The sequence below is a fragment of the Pelodiscus sinensis genome, chromosome 6 (assembly GCF_049634645.1).
Source record: "Pelodiscus sinensis isolate JC-2024 chromosome 6, ASM4963464v1, whole genome shotgun sequence".
NCBI classification, from domain to species: domain Eukaryota; kingdom Metazoa; phylum Chordata; order Testudines; family Trionychidae; genus Pelodiscus; species Pelodiscus sinensis.
Window position 1 is genome coordinate 18862478 of NC_134716.1, and position 18078 is coordinate 18880555.

Below are 18078 nucleotides of genomic sequence, written 5' to 3' on the forward strand. Positions count from 1 at the left end.
GCCAGCAGACTACCAAAATACAACGTAAACACGTTTACAGCCCCTACCTCTTAGAAACTGATAACTTGTACATTTCTATCATTAAGGCGCTTAGGAGACGTTTTTAAGTACTTGCCGCAGAGAGACCCTCATTCAATCCTAAGGATCAGTCTTGGGAAAGGCTCTTTACGATTAGCGGTGTGTTTTTAGATACTTTAAAAACCAGGCATATTTTTAACCTTCCTTCCTTTTTGTCTCCACACAAGTTTTAAAAAGGCGATTTCAAGTGACGTTAGGCTGCCTTTTGTGTTCCTTTGAAAAACTCTTCACGAAAGTTAAGGTTTTGATTTTCTTCATTTCCTTTCTCCTCTTATCTTTGTGGAAACCAAAGATCCCTCTGAAATTCCCAGACAGACAAACTCAAGTAGCTCGCCTCCGTCGTACAGTGTCTCCTCCTCGTCCCCTGCTTTACTGCTGGGGGCTCAGGCTCTAGACATTGGTTACATTCCAGCAGTTTTAATCCGGTTTTTATTGTCAGACCTGAGTCGTTTACTCGGGGCTGGGGGACTGGGGTCCCCCGCCCCTTCCCCTCAGTAACCTGTTACTTTAAGTAATGCGTTGGGGTTGTGATGGCAATGATCAGAGTGTGAGGGCGGCCGGAGGGGTTAGCGATTTAGTTACTGTGTTTGATTGGCTCTTTTTACCTCTCCCTCCACGCTCTCCCTCGTTTTCTCCCTCCCTTCTTTGCACAGGGCTATGTCTGTCTCAGTGTCAGGCTGGAAGTGCAGGGCGCATGCTCTAGTCTCTCAGACTCAGCCGCTGGAGCTGCTGCGAGGGGCTCAGTTTAATAAGAGAGAGAGCGAAAGAGACAGGGGGAAAAGAAAGAAAGAGAATGTCCGCCATCTACCCTCCTCTCCCGTGCGCACCCTCAGTCACATCCGCCTCTTCATGAATTAGAGCTCAGGGGGTGGGGTGGGGGACAAAAGTACATACCCCAGCAAACCCCAGGGCCCCCAGGCATGGCCAGTTCGGTAAGTACATACAACCCCCTTCTCTCCCCTCCCTTTCCTCTCCTCCTCCTCCTCCTCCCTGCGCTGCCCAGACACCGTTTAGTGCTTCCAATTAGCGAAAGGTTGGTGTGTTGGGTTTTTTTTTAAGTGTGTGGCTTTTTCCTCTCGCTCTCTCTCCCTCCCTCCCCGCCTCGCTTTGCAATTGCATGAAGCGCACACACACCGCCAGAGAGGGAGAGAGACGGTGGAGGCGAATAATAACCCAGCCATATTTCTGCAGCCGCAGCCGCCGCAGCCAGGGGAGCAGTGAGTACAGTACAGGGGACTCTCCGCGCAGGAGGCGCCGCTTAGGATGGTGCGTTCTCGCCGGAGTGGCTCTGACAGCCAGCGGCACCCCAGTAACTTTACCCTTATGCATGTGTGTGTGCAGAGCCCGCTGGTGGCGTGCCCCCCTCCCCCGGTTTTCCACCGAGCCCTGCGCTCTGGCACAGCAGCCGCTGGCGTGTTCATTCCTGCATGGGGGTTGTTTTTTGTTTTCATCCCCAGCCCCCCCCTTGCGCACCTTGCCGGTTTTCAGTGTGATGCCCCTGCGAGCTGGCTGCGCACGCTGCCGAGTGGAGCTCCTGGCTGTGGACGTGCCATGTCGGGAGCGATCCACGGCTCGCTCCTGGAGAGCGGTATGGGGTTCCTCCCTCCCTCTTGGCTCCCCCTCCCCGTGTGCTTCGCCTGGGCTCTACCGCCCCGCTCGCCTCCCTGCGCGCCCATTGTATCGGGCTGGAGGGTCTGCCTGCCTGCTTCGAGGCTGCATTCCGCTACAGCCTCGCCTCGCCCGGGCTGGGGAACGCACGTTCAGTGGCTTCCCTCCCCGCACCCCCTGTGCTATGGCCCTTTCCTTTGTGCATTGGTGTGTTCGCGCTGCCCTGGCGCGGAGTGCGAGCCTTCGCCTGCCTGCTCATGGTGCCTCTGCCTCTCTCCCCTCAGTGTGCTGTTCAGGTGAAACTGGAGCTGGGGCACCGAGCCCAGGTTAGGAAGAAACCCACCGTGGAGGGCTTTACCCACGACTGGATGGTGTTTGTTAGAGGACCCGAGCACAGTAACATTCAGCACTTTGTGGAGAAAGTCGTCTTCCACTTGCATGAAAGCTTCCCTAGGCCAAAAAGAGGTAGGGCTCGAATACCAAAGTGGCTCGGTAAATATGGCTTGACCGTGTTTGTATAAGGGGAGAGAGAAACACTCGCCTTTCAAACCCTGCTTTACATGCATGCTCGGAGCGCTGGCAGGCGGCGGCAGCGCTGTTGCTGCGGCAGAGAACCACAGTCGGGCTCCTGGCATCTCTGAACTCCTTGCATGCAAGGGCCCCCAGGTGTACTCTATTTTCCTCCTCCGAAACGAGAACTCCCCAGTTCCTCTGGTTGAGCTGGCAGTTAAGCAGCTGATAGATTTGTTGCATGATGTTCAGGTGGGGCCACAAAAGCAGCTTTCTATTTGCTCTCATGCTAAAGGCATTGGCGTCTGGGCATTATTGTATCCAAGTGGTTTATTTTTGTTTTCTTCCCCACCTTGTCTTGTAATGACTTTGAGTTGCTGCAGCAATCATCTTTAATCTCTGCCGCCTGTGACTGCATTGGGGAAAAACTTGCGCTAGAGCTTATCTTGGGCAGCATCCTTATGCCTTATTTCACTTTTGAATGACGTCAGAATCTCTCAGACCCTACCCTGTACATCGACAGGATAGAGTGGCATATTTTGTGCTACATGTTGCATCCTGTTGCTAGATCTACTACATTTCTGTTCAGTGTAGTAAGTATATGGGCTGGAGGACAGTATCAATATGCCTTGCTGGTGAGTTTGGGGATGGATATGACTTAATATGGTTTGACTTCTGTTTTTACTAGTTATGCTATCTTTTGGGTTTCTGTTCTTGTTTGCCTTATCGCTATTCTTACTTTTTAACTAGTATAGGACCTTTTAAAAAAGAGGGAGGAAGGTATTATTTGATTTCATGAATGGAAATCTTCTGTTTTCAGTTTTGATTCTTTTGCTCTCAAAGCTGCTGGCTGCTTTAGTTGGATTAGTGGAGGTATCAGTACAAATATAATAAGGTGCTTTGTTTGTGTGCAGGTTTATTTTTCTAAGTAGACACAGTAGTTAGTAGTTATCTCCCATTTGATCTGTAATCTTTATTAGCATCTAGAACTCCTGTAGTTCCTTAGAACAACATCATAATAAATCCATTCTGCTTAGAACTATGTGGGAATTATTGAACATAAAGAGAGGAAAACAATCATTGTTGAATTCAGAGATAGCACAGCTCTTGCTTTGTTAATGTGTATAATTGTGTAAATGCTTTTCACTTACCAAACATTAAACTATGAGTTTCTTATTTTTACACTGAGTTAGTAGGTTTGGTATTTAGTAGCAAATAGTATTTAGATTGCTCTCTTCCCTGGGAACAAATTAACAGTTCCCTTTACCCCATCACACAATCTAACTTATATTCATGTCCCTAAAATAGTCATGCAGTGTACTCTATAAGGTCCTAAGTATTGTCCAGTACTGTGAATAATACAATTTTGAATACTTTCATACGTATATGCTATACTGTCAGTGCAGAAATTACCTGTAAAAACCATGGATTTTCTTGCAATTTCCCATCTTTGTTCTTATTTGTTAGGGACTGATATGCAGAAAAATGCAAATTAATATTGCTTTCAATAATTTTTCTAAGAATCTTGAAGGACTGAGAGCTGTGAAAGGAGTCTATACAGTTTAGGTAATTTTATCCGTATACTTTAAATGTTACACTGAAATCAATGGTATAAAGTGCTTTTCATACCTTAGAGCTATACTTACACTGTAGTGGTGTTTTGTGACACTCTCTGCCTTTATTCCCCATGCTAATGACTTTCTGTCCAGCCTGAGGGAACTTGACTCTGTAGCCCAGACGTGGGGATTGTTGCTAGGTGTGGTGTAGAGCTAGTTTAATTGTCATATTTTTAGTACTTGGCAAGTAAAAGATGTATGGTTGTTTTGTTGAGTAGCTGGGCTGCAAAGTTACGTTATGCAGCTATTTAAACCATTGTTTTAAAGTGTTTATTTTGGATTTTTATTTGTATGTGCTTTTCATGATGTGACAAGTGCTGGGAAAAGTGCCAGCTTACATAGGCCTGGAGAGGACTTGTCATATTGTAATTACACATGACTCCTATTATAAGAGACCATTTTCTGTTTATTGGGAACAGTTAGTTGTCAAGTCAGTCTGTGCTGAACAGGTCTTCCACTTCCAGGGTTCATTTTGACATGTCAAAAATCTCCTAGTCATTTCAGACCTTATAAGTGACAGTGTGGAAGATTAGTTTCAGGATATTAAAAACACTTCAAGTTTATTTGTAGTATTCAAACAAGAGTTTGTTCTTCTGTGTCCCATGTGACTGCCACTTAGTGGATGGAGAAGTGTTCAACAAGTTTTTTGCAAAAAAAATTAATTTATCTTATTAAAGTTTGATTTAACTACAGATTGTGTTCACCATATCTAAAATATTTCATTGTAATGCTTTTGCTTCCAATCAGATGTCCCGCTCTCTTTCTATCACTATTCCAATCTTTTGTTGATCACTTTCTGTAAAAACAAAGCTTGGAAGATTTACTTCTTTTAGTATAATTTTCAGTTGATATCATTGTTTGTTTTTAAGCATCTTAAAAATTTCTTGATTTAAATTTTCACAATTGTGTGGCATTTTGGTGGAGTCAGACAATAACACTAGATGCTAAGATTCAAAAAGTTAAGCCTTTATGACCATTAAAACACAAATTTGCATTTCAAAATATGAACATAAATATCCTTAAATAAAACTACATTCTGAAGTAATATTTTTCCAACTTTGCCTCTCTTGATATATGAAATGATCTTTTCCTCATCTGGATGGGTAGTCAATATTAATGGATTAAACACCTTGGAACAATTTATCAGAGAGAAACATTTGGTAGCTTGTCAGACAAATCAAATCCCAGGATTTGGAGGAGGGAAGTAGGTATACAGCACAGATAAAGCAGTGTGTCATTTCATTGGTTGCTTATAACATTATTCCTTAGGTTTTTGATAGGTGACATCAGTATATTTGCTTCCATGGAATCAGGATGAAAATAGTTGGTTTAATATGTATGATAATAACTAGCACCAGAAGTTAAGACTATTTGCAGATCTGTCATATTGTTCTGAAGATAGTAATAATTGGATATGGTATCATAGGTTTAATTGGGTATATAATGTGTGCTACTACAAAGTTACTTATTGCAGTTTAATTTGGAGCATTACAAAGGATTATTGTCAAGAAAACTCTGTTGTGAAACTAGACCTTTCTGAAAATGATATGTTTACACAAATATCTTACAATAGATAAAATATCAAAGCTCTGTGTGCAGCTTTGTTATTGCATGTTGTCTTTTGACGCGTCGTTGGCACTATAACTAGTAACTATAGGGCAACTTAAAAAGCAAAGGTGTGTCCAGGCAGTGTGTATTTAACCTTCATTCTTGCAATGGGAGCTGCATGTACAAATAGAGAGAAGTGTGTACCCCAAAGTTACACTGGTTTAATGTGAAGATTGAGTTATGAGCAGAGTGTAGCTTTTTGTTTGTTTAAAACGTTCAGTGGGGTCCCTCCAGTTTACCTTATAAACCCTTTTTCTTTTCAATCTCCCTCGTTTTAGCACTCACCTCCTTGATGTCCTTTCTCACACACTGGTGCTGTTGGGTATTGTCTTTTCAGCAGTTGCTGCCATCCACAGCATCTACTCCTCTCCATTTCAAAGGCACATTCTCACTATTTTAAATCAAATCTCCCCTTAAAACCTAGCTTACCCTTAACATTTGTTCCTCTATTGTTCTCCTTATGATGGAATAATTTATCTATTGTAAAATGTATTATGCTGTTGCTTTCAATGACTTGGTTTCTTGTAGTGCTTTTGGCTTGCTGCTACCCCTTTACTCAAGAGTAGACCCATTGAAAACCACAGGACCATTTGTGTGATTACGTTCAGACTTTATGATGTAGTCGGCATAAAAAAGGTTTTTAAAATAGCGGTGGTATATTATTTCAATACAAATTATGTAATAACTCAAATAATGCAATGATTAGTTTTTGGATCATTTATGCTTCAAGGCACCGATAACCTGACTTATAAAATAATTTGGAGCTATCCTGCAATGTGCAGAATTTATTGATTCTGATAAATGGGAAGATGCTTGTTAAAGTAGAGGCACAATATTTAAAAGCATGTCAGTGGAATCGAATGTTATCACAGGCTAAATTTTCTATTGCTATATAAATACCAAGATTATTTACAAAGGAGAAGCAGTTGGTTCCCTGATCATATTGGGTAGGTTAATTTTTATTACACCAAATTTTTAATATTTTTTCTGTTGCATGTTGGTTCACTACCATAGCAACTGGAAATTTTTCTACTATTGGCTTGTACTTCTTTTGGGTAAAAGCAAAAATAAATTGTGTGCTTCAGATGAGTTTTATAAAAGTACAGTTTAAAAACTATAGTAGTCGTGGCATGAATGTAATGTTGCTGTATGATGATGGCATTTGTATGGCACAGCTCCATTGCAATGCCCTTCTTTTTCTTACAGCTAGGATTTACTTCTATTAACTAGCAGTGTGTTTTTACTTCACAAGAGAGACGTTTGAGTTGAAGGAGAGAGATTATGTATAGGTAAAGAGCTTATTGCATATAGTGGAATATTTCATGTTGTAAAAGAGAGCTGCTCATTTTGCTGTGTATGGAAAGATAAAAGCAGTTTTACTTTTAAAATATATAGAAGTATTAATTATAAGACTTTGACAGAGCTGTAGGACTGCATATATGATAGATGTGTTAAAATGTAGTGAATTTAATGTCCATACTTATTTACATGTAAGCAGTGTGGTGCTTTCTAAATAATCCGTCAAGAACATTTGTTTCCCCATCTTTGCTTGATTATGTCAAGGAATCAATTAGTTTTGAAAACCTTTGTCTAATTGTATAGGTTAAGCACAGTACTAAAAATATAGTGAATTAACATGAGTTCCTGAACAAAGAAGGGGTTCTATTGTAGTGAACGCTTCAGTTCCATGCCATCTTCTTTCCTATTTTATTTCCTCAGCCCAGATAACTTGCTGTTCAAGTGAACAGCCATATTAAGAGAGACACTGTAACTGACCATGAGAAGATTTTCATTTTCCAATTGTGTTTCTTCTACCTCAGAGGACTAAATTCTACAGTACTTATTTCATACTTGGGTGTGGGGGAAAAACTCCTATTGATTTTAAAGGGAGTTTTGTCTCAGTAAGGACTACAGTATTTGAACACAGTGAGGTAAGGATCAGAATTGAAAATTGGGACTAAAGACTAATCTTTGAGATGTGGGGCATGCTGGGTGTTTCTTATGGAACTGGCTATTGTGCATGTCTGCACAAACACAGTAAGTAGCTAGCTGACTTCAGTTCTAACAAATCATGGTATGTGATGACACATGCTGCACAACTGAAATCCAGTCTGGCCCTAAATCTTCAATAATGTTGATGTAGATCTTCTGTCCCAAATTAAGTTAGAATTGTTCCTCAGTTCATTAGCTAAACAAGAAATCCCTGGAGTCAGTATGTTGTTCAGTCTAAATGACAAGTTGATTGTCCTAGTTAAAAACAATCTCTTACCTATGTTAATAATACTACTTTTGAATTAGTAAAACTAAGACTTTTTATAATCTCAGTTATCATTGTTCATGCTACTTGCTCTTTCAATTAATCTAGGATGCCCAAAGGAAATAGACTGGTTTAGTGTCACTTTCTTGCTCTTGGGTTCCTTTGCTCACAAAAATAGCATTGGTTTTAATTAAATCAGTTTCTAAGTTTACGTGAATGGATCAGTGCCATTTCAATGTGTAGACCACACCTTGTGTGCTGTTAAAAGCAATATTTATACTGCAGTCAGTTAAAAGGAATGTTTAAAATTACAATGTAACTGCATTTTGTTTGAATTTAACCTTTCATCAAAATACATTTAATATTAAATTTTATAAGATTCTTAAGTATTTTAAAGGCCCAAACTTAGGCCATTAGACCTTAAACATGCAACAAAAATATGGAAGAAATAGAAAAATGGTCAGTAAAACAATTTAGTGGAGTCAAGACAATGCCATTGAAAATGTAGAAATTTGTTGTCATTAATGTGTATGTGAAGGGGAGGGAAAACAAGGTGGCTCATGCAACCTATACTATGAACTATTTGGGTCTATTTCCCCCCCTTCTTTCTTATGGGTCAGTTACTCATGTGTACTGGCTCTACCACAGAGTAAGACTGTACTAATGAGCTTGGCTTCTGTGTGGCATGTTCTTTACAGAAATGTAAAAACATGAAAATTAGAGGCATGATGTCTTTCCATCCTATCAACTCTTATTATTATTCTTTTTACCTTCTGGGGATTTAAAAATCAGAAGCCTGTTCCTCTTCTTTTTAAAATTTATGGCAGAACACCTGTTGACATGAAGGAGTAAGTTGTTGGTAACTTTAGCAACTTGATTGGGATCTGGGAATGATCCTTTTTTGCTGTACTAGTATCTGGAGTGTGCCTTCTATTTATCTTGCATTATGCTCTGTAATACAAACAGAATTGAACATTAGAACACTCCTACTTGGAGCAGTCAGTTGTGGATGTAAAGTTTCACTTTATAGCTGAACTGAGCCCATCAAATATGTTAGAAGTTGTCATAATTTTTGTCAGGGAGATTTTGGACTTATTCTTCTAAAATGTGATGCTCATAAAACATGAGACTTGTTGCCCTCAGGGCAGATATCCTTTTATCGGCAGAATAATTACAGCATCAGCAGTGGAATTGGCCATCAAGGGATTTCAACTATAGTCTGAAAGGACCAGCTGTAGAGTCAAGAGGGCAATTGAGTTGATGTTTAAGCCAGAATATTTTGAGGTTAAAAGTCATTAATACACTTCCACTTTCCTGAAATAGATGAGTATAAAATGTTTACTAATGCCATCTAATGTACAGAAAGAGTGTATAATAGACATTTTGAAATTGTACTTGAGTTTTAGAGATTCCTGCTTTAAATTGACAATGTACCTGAACAGATTCCTATGCAAAGCATGAACCTAAAATGTGTTGGTGAGAGCCTAGGTTTTGACTACAGGCATCTTGGAAGTAATTTAAAGAAGTTGAATGTGTGTGTGTCAGTAGATTGGGTGTATTTATGTTTAGTTTCTGCTGAATCATTTTTATCTTCTCTCTGTAATTAAGAAGTACGTAAAGCACAGAGAAAAGAAAATACGCATATAGTTTGTTTTTTTTAATGTTGGAATTTACATGCTCTCTGCATGTGTGGTTCTGCTTTGTAAAACATTATTTGAGGTCTTGCTGAGTATAGTGTAAAACCATTTCCTAATATACTGATGTTGTAATTCAGTCTGTTTTGCTGTACTGTGCATGTGATTAAATAAGTGAAGAGAGGATGGGAAAGTGATTTATATGATTACTCCTTTCTGTATGTGGCCATCTGTTTGACAACAAGCTTTGTCCTACTTCAGTGACACGGTTCTGTGTGTGTCATAAACGTTTGAGGATCTAGTACATGAATTTCAAAAGGCATATAGATTTCAAAACGTTCTGAACATTGGTGGATGGGTGTGTGTGTGTGTGTGTGTGTGAGAGAAAGGGTCCTCAATATATTGTCCAAAGCTCATTTACCCTCCCTTGGTAATGTAATTTTTGTCATGTGTTAGGCAATGGGATTCTGATCACTATGAAACAGAAATTGCAGTAATGTTTGTGGGGAATGACATACTGCATAGTGTCTATGCTTAGCTGTTTTTGCTATTTGCCCACAAAGGGCTGCATCTTACTACTGATCTTAAACAGAATTCCCTGATTCCACTTAGGAGTTCAGATATGTTTCTTCAGATTTCCTGGATACATCTGGGTGATAGATAGAAGTGCTCTGTTCTAAAATATATAGTATGCTGTGACCCTAAATATCTTTAACTTCCATAATTCCAGGTAAATGATTGATTTGTATCTAACCAACTATTCTGAGCTATTAAAGTACAGATGTATGAAATGACAGACTTTTCTTGAGCTATAGTTTTATATAAACAAGCGTAACTTTAGACTGTGAATTATGTATAGCCTCACAGTTGTAAGAAAAGAACAGTGAGATAAGGGTGTTGATTTTTCAAATTCTGAGAGGTAAGACGCAGAGGAGAAAACACTAGGTTTGTTATATGCAAGAAGTGCAAAACTGCACAAAAATATCTTTGTCACTTCATAGCAAATAGATATTGCCATTCTTTAAGATACTGAGCAGCTTGTATTAAGCCTAAATGTACTGTCTGAGTCTGCTAATACAAGGTCTGGCACACAAATCTCAGTTCAGTCACTGAGAGAGTTACCCATTATGCTCTTGTTGCACAGATACACACTGTGCTCCTACAATTTCTGCCCAAAACAAGAGCTGAAAGACAAGGTGGTCAGCATTTATAGACTTGCAAAGGAAATCCAAGCTGTGTTTATATGCTTGTGGAAGGACATTACTTCAGTTTTGTATGCTAACTCGGGGGCAAATGATCTAAAAAGAACTTTGAAATTGTTTGGGAGGAAAATCTTCAAGCTTTGGGTCGGAGTCCAGCAAATATGGTGTTTTCATTCAGTGCATGGGAGACAGGGCAAGCTTAGAATTTTAATAAAGCATATCCTACTCCAGAAAAGAAGGCCCCCTTTTAAATGCTCCATCAAATTGTCTTTTGGGAATTTGAGGTAATTTATTTTTAAAAACACTTCTGTAAATCATCGGCATAATTTTGAGATTAGTTGTTGAACCTGATCTTTAAAGCTATGTTCAAATGTTTAATTCCAGTTTGGTGGAAATTAAAAATAGATATTGTACTAAAGCATTTGATAAAGACCTTTACAGAATTCTTTTGCTTTAAATGAAGCAATAACTGTACACACAACTCCTATCAATTCTGTAATACTTGTTGCACTTTGTATTTATTTTTCCATAAACTATTTAAAACACTTACATAATCTTTGCTGTGTACCCCACTTCACACTTAGGGCTTTATTTCCAGTTCATGACTTCCGTCTGTAATTATAGTGCTTTCAGGATGTACAACAGTGATTCAAAATGATTTAATGTTAAGAAGTTTGTGTTGGGCAATTGGTAATGGTACACAAGAGATTGTATTTGAGTGTACTGATACATTAGAGAGCCTTTGTCAGACCAGGTTATACCTCAAGTCAGGTTTCTAAAAACAGACTTATGAAACCTAATAAAACTAGAATATTTCTAACATATTTTCTTTAACATTTATGTGTAACATGGGAAGAGTGGTTTATTTTTAAAGGGATAACATGCCCCTCCATTATTTGCAAGCTGCTTGTATGAGAAGAAAAAAAATGAAACTAACAAGTTTAGTTTGCACTTCGCTGTTTGTTTGTACAAGGTTCAGCTTGAAAACTGAACTAACGTTTTTCTTAGGCTGAAATTTGTTTTTTTGTTGCTAGTAGCACATGTAAGAGAGTCTAACATCTTTCATGGTGCCTCCACCTCTCTCGTCCCTATCTGACAGTCTTCCTTTGCACATTCAAATTGAAGGCCTGCTCTGGTGTTGAAGATCTGCATGTGGCATGGGTCCATGCGCCACTGTGAGAGTTGTCTCCCTATGGATCCCATGGGGATTTTGTTTACAAGACCTGTTGAGAATTCATCATCAATGAACATCACCTTGAATGGGGCTCTATGGTGGCAGTAGCAGGTTAAAGCCATCGTTGGCAGCTTATTTTTTTGAAGGAGCTGTGGTGGAAGGGCGAGAAGTGGCTTTGCAGACATACATCTGAAACAGTTGAGATTCTGGGATCCAGGTCCTGCAAGAAAGAGTCTTGATGGTTGTACTTGGTGCTTGAAAATTAGAAATGTAGAGATGCAGATTTAAGCTTGGCTTATCTTGAAGCTAGTACTAGAAGTGATGTACTATGTAACAGCCATGTCATTTACTCCCTAAAAAATTACAGATAGCCTTTGTTCATCTCAAAATGGCTAGTGATAAGAATTTGAAATTTACAATTTGCCCAGTAATAATATTCCATTCCTTGAAGACACATGTGTATCTTTGAGTGAAAAAATTACTTGCTATATTTTTAAACAGAAGAAAGGCTTGTTTTCTTGGAGTTTACTTATTTTTATTAAAGAAGTATTATTATTTTAAAGCGTTTGCAGCAAGCTTTTTTTATTCTCTCTGTCCCATTATAGCATACATTCAAAATACTGAGTTTGCTTGTAATATAGTAAGTTTTACTATTATACTATAATTAATGCTGTTAAACCCCAGCTCAGCCTGAACAACATTTGATACCACTGCTTTTCTTGTGTTACATGTTTTAATCTTGCAGGCATTTTATGACGAGCATTTTTGGTAGCTAAAGTGTAAAAGAATCACTTGGGCAAGTTGTAAAGGTTATGCTTGCTTTCTTTAACTACTCTTTCATTTTGATGCGTGTGAAGTATCGTATAGACCAGTGTTTCTCAACCAGTGGTATGAGTACATTTAGGGGTACTTGAGAGAACTCTGGGGGTATGTCAACACTGAAATTTGGAGAGAACTGAATTTTTGTTTTAAATTTTATAGTGCTTTATTATTTTTGTACTTTTTACACCCAAAAACTTCATTGCCCACCTGACTACGATTAAGTTGTTTAAACAAAGGTGTTGAAATGATAGAAAATTTTTGTGTATGTCTGACAACTGTAGGTACTGGGGGTACTCATACTTTTTAAAAAGGGGTATTTTATATAAAAAAAGGTTGAGAAACACTGGTATAGACTCCTTATACTTCTAGCAGTACATAAGGAGTGAGGCCCAAGTCGATGGTAGTTGTACCAGTTACATGAAATGGATCCAAGATTTTACTCCTGTACTGCAAATGCAGAACCTTATGCAAGAAATATTTACTACTGTGATTATTTGTAGCAGTATGCCCCAAAACACATGTAACCAAGACTGGGATAATAGAGAATACACTGAAAAGAGTAACCCATTTTACATACTCCTATCTTTTTTTATAGTTCATTGTTTAAAAAGTCTGTTCACAGTTTTGAGGAATAAGTTTTCTTTTCCTTTAGTTTTCAGTTTAAGGCCTTACTTAGTTTGGAAATGTGCAAATAAAATTTATTTTAAAAGTTGTTCATGTGACACTTGGGAATGAGTCCATGCTGCCATGCCAGTGGGTATCATGGTAGTCAATGGCATTATAACGAGTCCTTTTGCTTAACACATTGCCTTTGGTAGCTTATTTTAGTCTTTGGTATTTTTCTCTAGCATTATTTAGTTTTTTACGAGATGATAAAAATGAGGCCGATCCTGTTCTTACACCAGTGTATATTTGGAGTAACTCCACCAAAGTTTGAGCTGTTTTTTTAATGCTGTAGCCACAAAGATCCATGACTTAAGGGGGCTCTACCTGCACTTGTGGTCTGAGTGCTGCAAACGTTTTCCCATTGCGATCTGTTAGTAATGCATCTATGGAAGCAGAGGCTACTAACACTTCCAGATTTGGGGTTCTGAACTTTAGGCACACATCTGAAAGTATTGTTAGGTCTTTTAAGACTGTAAATTGGATTCCTGTAAAAGTGGGGGGAGGGGCGAACACCCACAGTATAAAATAGCAAGGCCCTGGGAGCATTTTGTGTTTGAATTGTGATATGTCTTCAGTTTTGTGTTAGCTTACTGTAGCTGTGATGTCTAAATAGCAGGCTTTTGGGGTTTCCATAAGCATTACGTTAGCATTTATACAATGGTCATTATATCTTATTATGTATTACAAACATTTTTTGTCCAATGTCTGGTCGTTGTTTGGTGGTTTACATGTGGAACTTTCCTGTGGAAAGAATAAATGACTTTGGAGACGATATGTGAGAATAAAAGTTAATACTTAAGCTAATTTTGTTATCAAATGGACTAGCTATGGAATAATTTTGTTCTTGTTTTCCATTCTGTTTGCTAGCAATTTAATAGAAATGATCTAGTTTCTGTGTAACAGTACTGCATTAGATCACTTTGTCGAGTTTTTGGTATTTTACAGGAAAAGTTAAACAGCTGCTGTAGATTCTGCTAGTACATAACCTATTTTTTTGTGTGTGTGTGTTAATTTGATTAATTGTGTATATATAGTTTTTCAGAGATAGTGGCTGGGATAGGTATTGCTTTGCATATTAATGCAACTGAGCAGGAACTATACCACCGTGGTTCATATGTGAATATAAACTTGGAATGCATAAGTACGGAGCATTATTTAGTGTATTTTAGATATTGCTCACTTGAAATTAGATCAAAACTTGTTTATTTTTTATAAATAACTGAAATCAGGAAACTTGTTAATTAGTATGTCTAGACAGCTGGTCATTTTGTCTTGTTTTAGTTGCTTCCTTGATGGCTTTTTTTGCTGTTGAGATTCAATACTAATTCCTTTATTAAAATCTAAATTAGTTCTTTTTCCTTGAATGTAATCTTTCTATGTGTATTTACTCACAACATACTATTAAAATCTTAAAAGCAAACTATCGAACATCACTATTTTACTACAATATTATTGTTGTCATGCCTATTATAGTAAGTTTGGAACAATAAAAGCCTTTATTTTTTTGGCTTGAACAAGATGTGATCTTGGAATCTCCTGCTGTGATTAAATCAGGGTGGTTGCCTCAAGGCTTCAGTAATTTAATCTAAACTCAGACTCGACTGAAAATGTTTGGCATATTCTCTGTTTGAAAATAATACTATTAATAAATCAAGACTGGCATCTCTATCCTTGCGTGAAAAACATTGAAGCAAATTAGTGGTGTTTAAGACAGTCATATAATCAGACACTGAAGATAAGTTTTTTGTTTACTTTTACGCAACACAACTCAGTCATTTTCTGTAACTTTTTTTTATTAATCTGAAATAACTGGTCTCTAAACTTCAATGATAAACCAGTTCCACCTGTAAAGCTGTTATGAAAGCCCAAAGATTTATTGCAAATTAAGGATACAGTGAATACTAAATGACTTTTCAGTCATAGCCAGCTGCAGAATTATTGTAGTTTTTGCAACTCTTTTCTTGCCAAAGTCAAGAATAGTAGTCTCCAGATAATGTAAAAGCTTAGCTGATCCTTGGATGAGTTTATTCAAAAGTTGCACAAGAGAATAAAATACTTGAAAAACATGGATTAAATGTCACTATTTACATTTTTGTCATTAACATTAATGAAAATGGATCTTCAGGTTTAGCCCATTTAAAAAAAAAATAAGGATTCTGCTACGAGGGCATTAATTTTAACACGTTTACACAGCTTTATTTTGCAGCTGTATTACCAGTTCAAGGGAAATTATTCTCTCCAGAAACAGAAATTGTGGACAAGTATTTGTACTGGTGCTTTGGGATAAAAAGAATATTAACTATGTGAGGACAAAACTGCTTAATTGGATTATAAATTGATAGCTCATGTCCAGCTTTTTATCTAGTGGAGGGGTTAATTTGTAAGAAGTTGGGAATAGAAATAGGGATAGAACCAGAATAGTGGTGTATGTATGTGTTTTGTTAATTAACTGAAAACCATCAGGGTTTTAAAGGCTTTTGTATTTCTGTTTAATCCTTAAACTAACATGGGTTATGCGTCTTGGGTCATGTCTGTCTTGATTGTAAAGCAGATTTTTTTCTTCTATGGATAAGTAGATAATTACTCCTCAGTTAGTTTAAATATATATCTTTTATGAATGCATGTCCATTTAGGGGGAAAAAGCATTTTTAGTATTTATGTAGAAGGATTAAAATGCTGGCTATGTGCTTCTGTCTTTGAAATGCATTAGGTACTTATCAGATACTGTTGTAGTATTGTCAAAAGTAATCTTGCAAAAGATAAGAATATAAAACTGGCCACGCTGGGCTGGACCAGTGGTCCATCTAGCTTTGTAGCCTGTATTGCAACAGTGGGAAAGACCACCAGAAATTTGGGAGGATAATTATTGAGACCAATACTTACTTCAACTTAAGTTTTTAAGTAAAAATACTCTTTATGTCCTTTCAGTCCACAAGGATTGAAATATAAATCCTCATGGATACCAGCAACATATCTGGCTTCAATTATATTTATACTTGAGGACAGTTTAGGTAACTCTTTTCTTATTTTAAGTAGCAACTAAGAGGTCAATAAGTAAAAAAAAAAAAAAAAAAAAAAAAAATAAGGGTGGGACTCTTCTTCCCCCTTCTCTTCCCCCCCCCCCCCCGCCTTAATGGTATATTTTCTTTGTGCATTTCATGAGACTTAGCATGCAGTTTTGGTATTTCCCTGTGTATCTATAGCTGTATAGAATCTTTGATGTTTCATATAAACTGTAGAGAGGAGGATACTTAAGTGGAAAAAGTGCTTCCAAAACCACAAAAATTGTTTAATTTTAGAAGAAGATGGATTACCTCAATCTTTTTTTACTCCCAGTTTTTAAAACAATATATTTTAAGTTGACTCTGCCACCAGGAACTTGTATTTGATTTTATTTCCTGTCTCTGTCCTAAAATTAGCTTTCATTTAATGGTAATGGTAATGGCATATAAGTTAACAAGTTTGTTGAGGTTGGATAAAAGCAGTACATTTACTCTGTTGACGTATCCAAGCAGCTAGGCTACAATTCAGCTCTAGTAAGCTCCAGCAAGGTAAACTGATCTAATCAAGCAGAGAACTTGTTTATTTTTATGGAACTTTTTTTTTTATTAAAGTGAAGCAAAAGTAGGAGGAATAATATGGTGCATTAATTGGATATTAATAATATGGATAGTGTATTAGCTTTTTGAAAAAAGAGAAGCCAGATTTACTTCTGCTTCAAACATAATTGCCCTGGTGAGAAGATTTTGTTTATTTCTGTTTGCACGTGTAGAAATCAGACAAGGAAACAGGGAAGATTAAAATGTTCTAAAGTAGTGTTTTTTTAAAGCAGTGCCCAAAGACAAGTACTGGAGGATGGCTTTGAAGCCCTGCAGGCAAGCTGTGATATCAAAGGGATACAGGAATTCAGCATTGATTGTTTTATGGCTTGCCAGAAATCAGACCTATTTGTATAGGTAGCACACAAAATAGCTGTGATTTGACAATTTGGTGCCATTTATATCCACCATAAAAAGAGAAAAGAAAAAGTTAAAGGGGTGTTTTGGAAACAGGAACTAAGCTGTAAATGCAAATTGCTCCATGGTTTTCTCAAAAGGACAAAAAGGAAGCAGGGGTTAGGATGTTTTTTATTGAACTTAAGTTAACAAGGATCCTGTCTGCTTTCAGGATATTTAATACTGTACTCACAGTGCAAAATTGCACAGGAATTGATTGTTCTCTCTCAAAAAAAAAAAAAAAATGATCAGAGCTCAAAATGTACTAATAAGTAAAATCTGTAGTGAAAATCTGAATGGCCAATACCTGCTGCTACCTATATTATAGCATGATGTGAATTATTTCATTTCTAGCAACTTTTGAACTGGAATTGTACGTTTGCCATAGAGTTTGAGCAAGATGCCTTTCAGAGGATTGCACAAGTTTTTACAATTATTTTCAGCTATTGATTACTCTATAGTTAGGGCTAACTTGTAATTAGACTTTGAAATGTGAACATTTTATGGATTATTTTGGCAATTATTCAGGTAAGGAGCTTGTTCAAGACATCTTGAAAATGCACTGGCTCCCCACAATGTAGTTTGTGGGTGTTGTGTAGACTTTGTAGGCACTAAGTCCACAATGGCCATAACTCATTGGAATTTGCCATGCTATTCAGCTAGCTTGGCTGAATATTCCGAACATAAAAAATGTGTTGTGTGATCGTTCTCGCACCTGGAATGAAGTAGGAGAGAAGTGGTCTTGGGATGTTGGATTAGGCACTTGTAGCAATGACAGCAATGCTGTTGGAGCTCATTCTCTTCATCCAAAAGCAATTCTAGCAAAAGCATTGAAGTGGAAGGGGCTTGCGTAGCAAAGAAGAGAAAGGCCTAGGGAGTTTTGGTTATATCCTAAAAGGTGAGGGGTG

At 37.7% G+C, this 18078-nt stretch overlaps 1 protein-coding gene across 1 annotated transcript in view; it reads left to right on the forward strand.

Moving 5' to 3' along the window:
- Positions 1–1147: 1147 nt before the first annotated feature.
- MLLT3 (MLLT3 super elongation complex subunit) overlaps positions 1148–18078 on the forward strand; it is a 222342-nt gene continuing 205411 nt past the window's right edge. The window contains 3 exon segments of the mRNA XM_075931489.1: positions 1148–1315; positions 1318–1344; positions 1971–2151. Coding sequence (XP_075787604.1) covers positions 1196–1315; positions 1318–1344; positions 1971–2151 — 328 coding nt within the window. The 5' untranslated portion in view covers positions 1148–1195.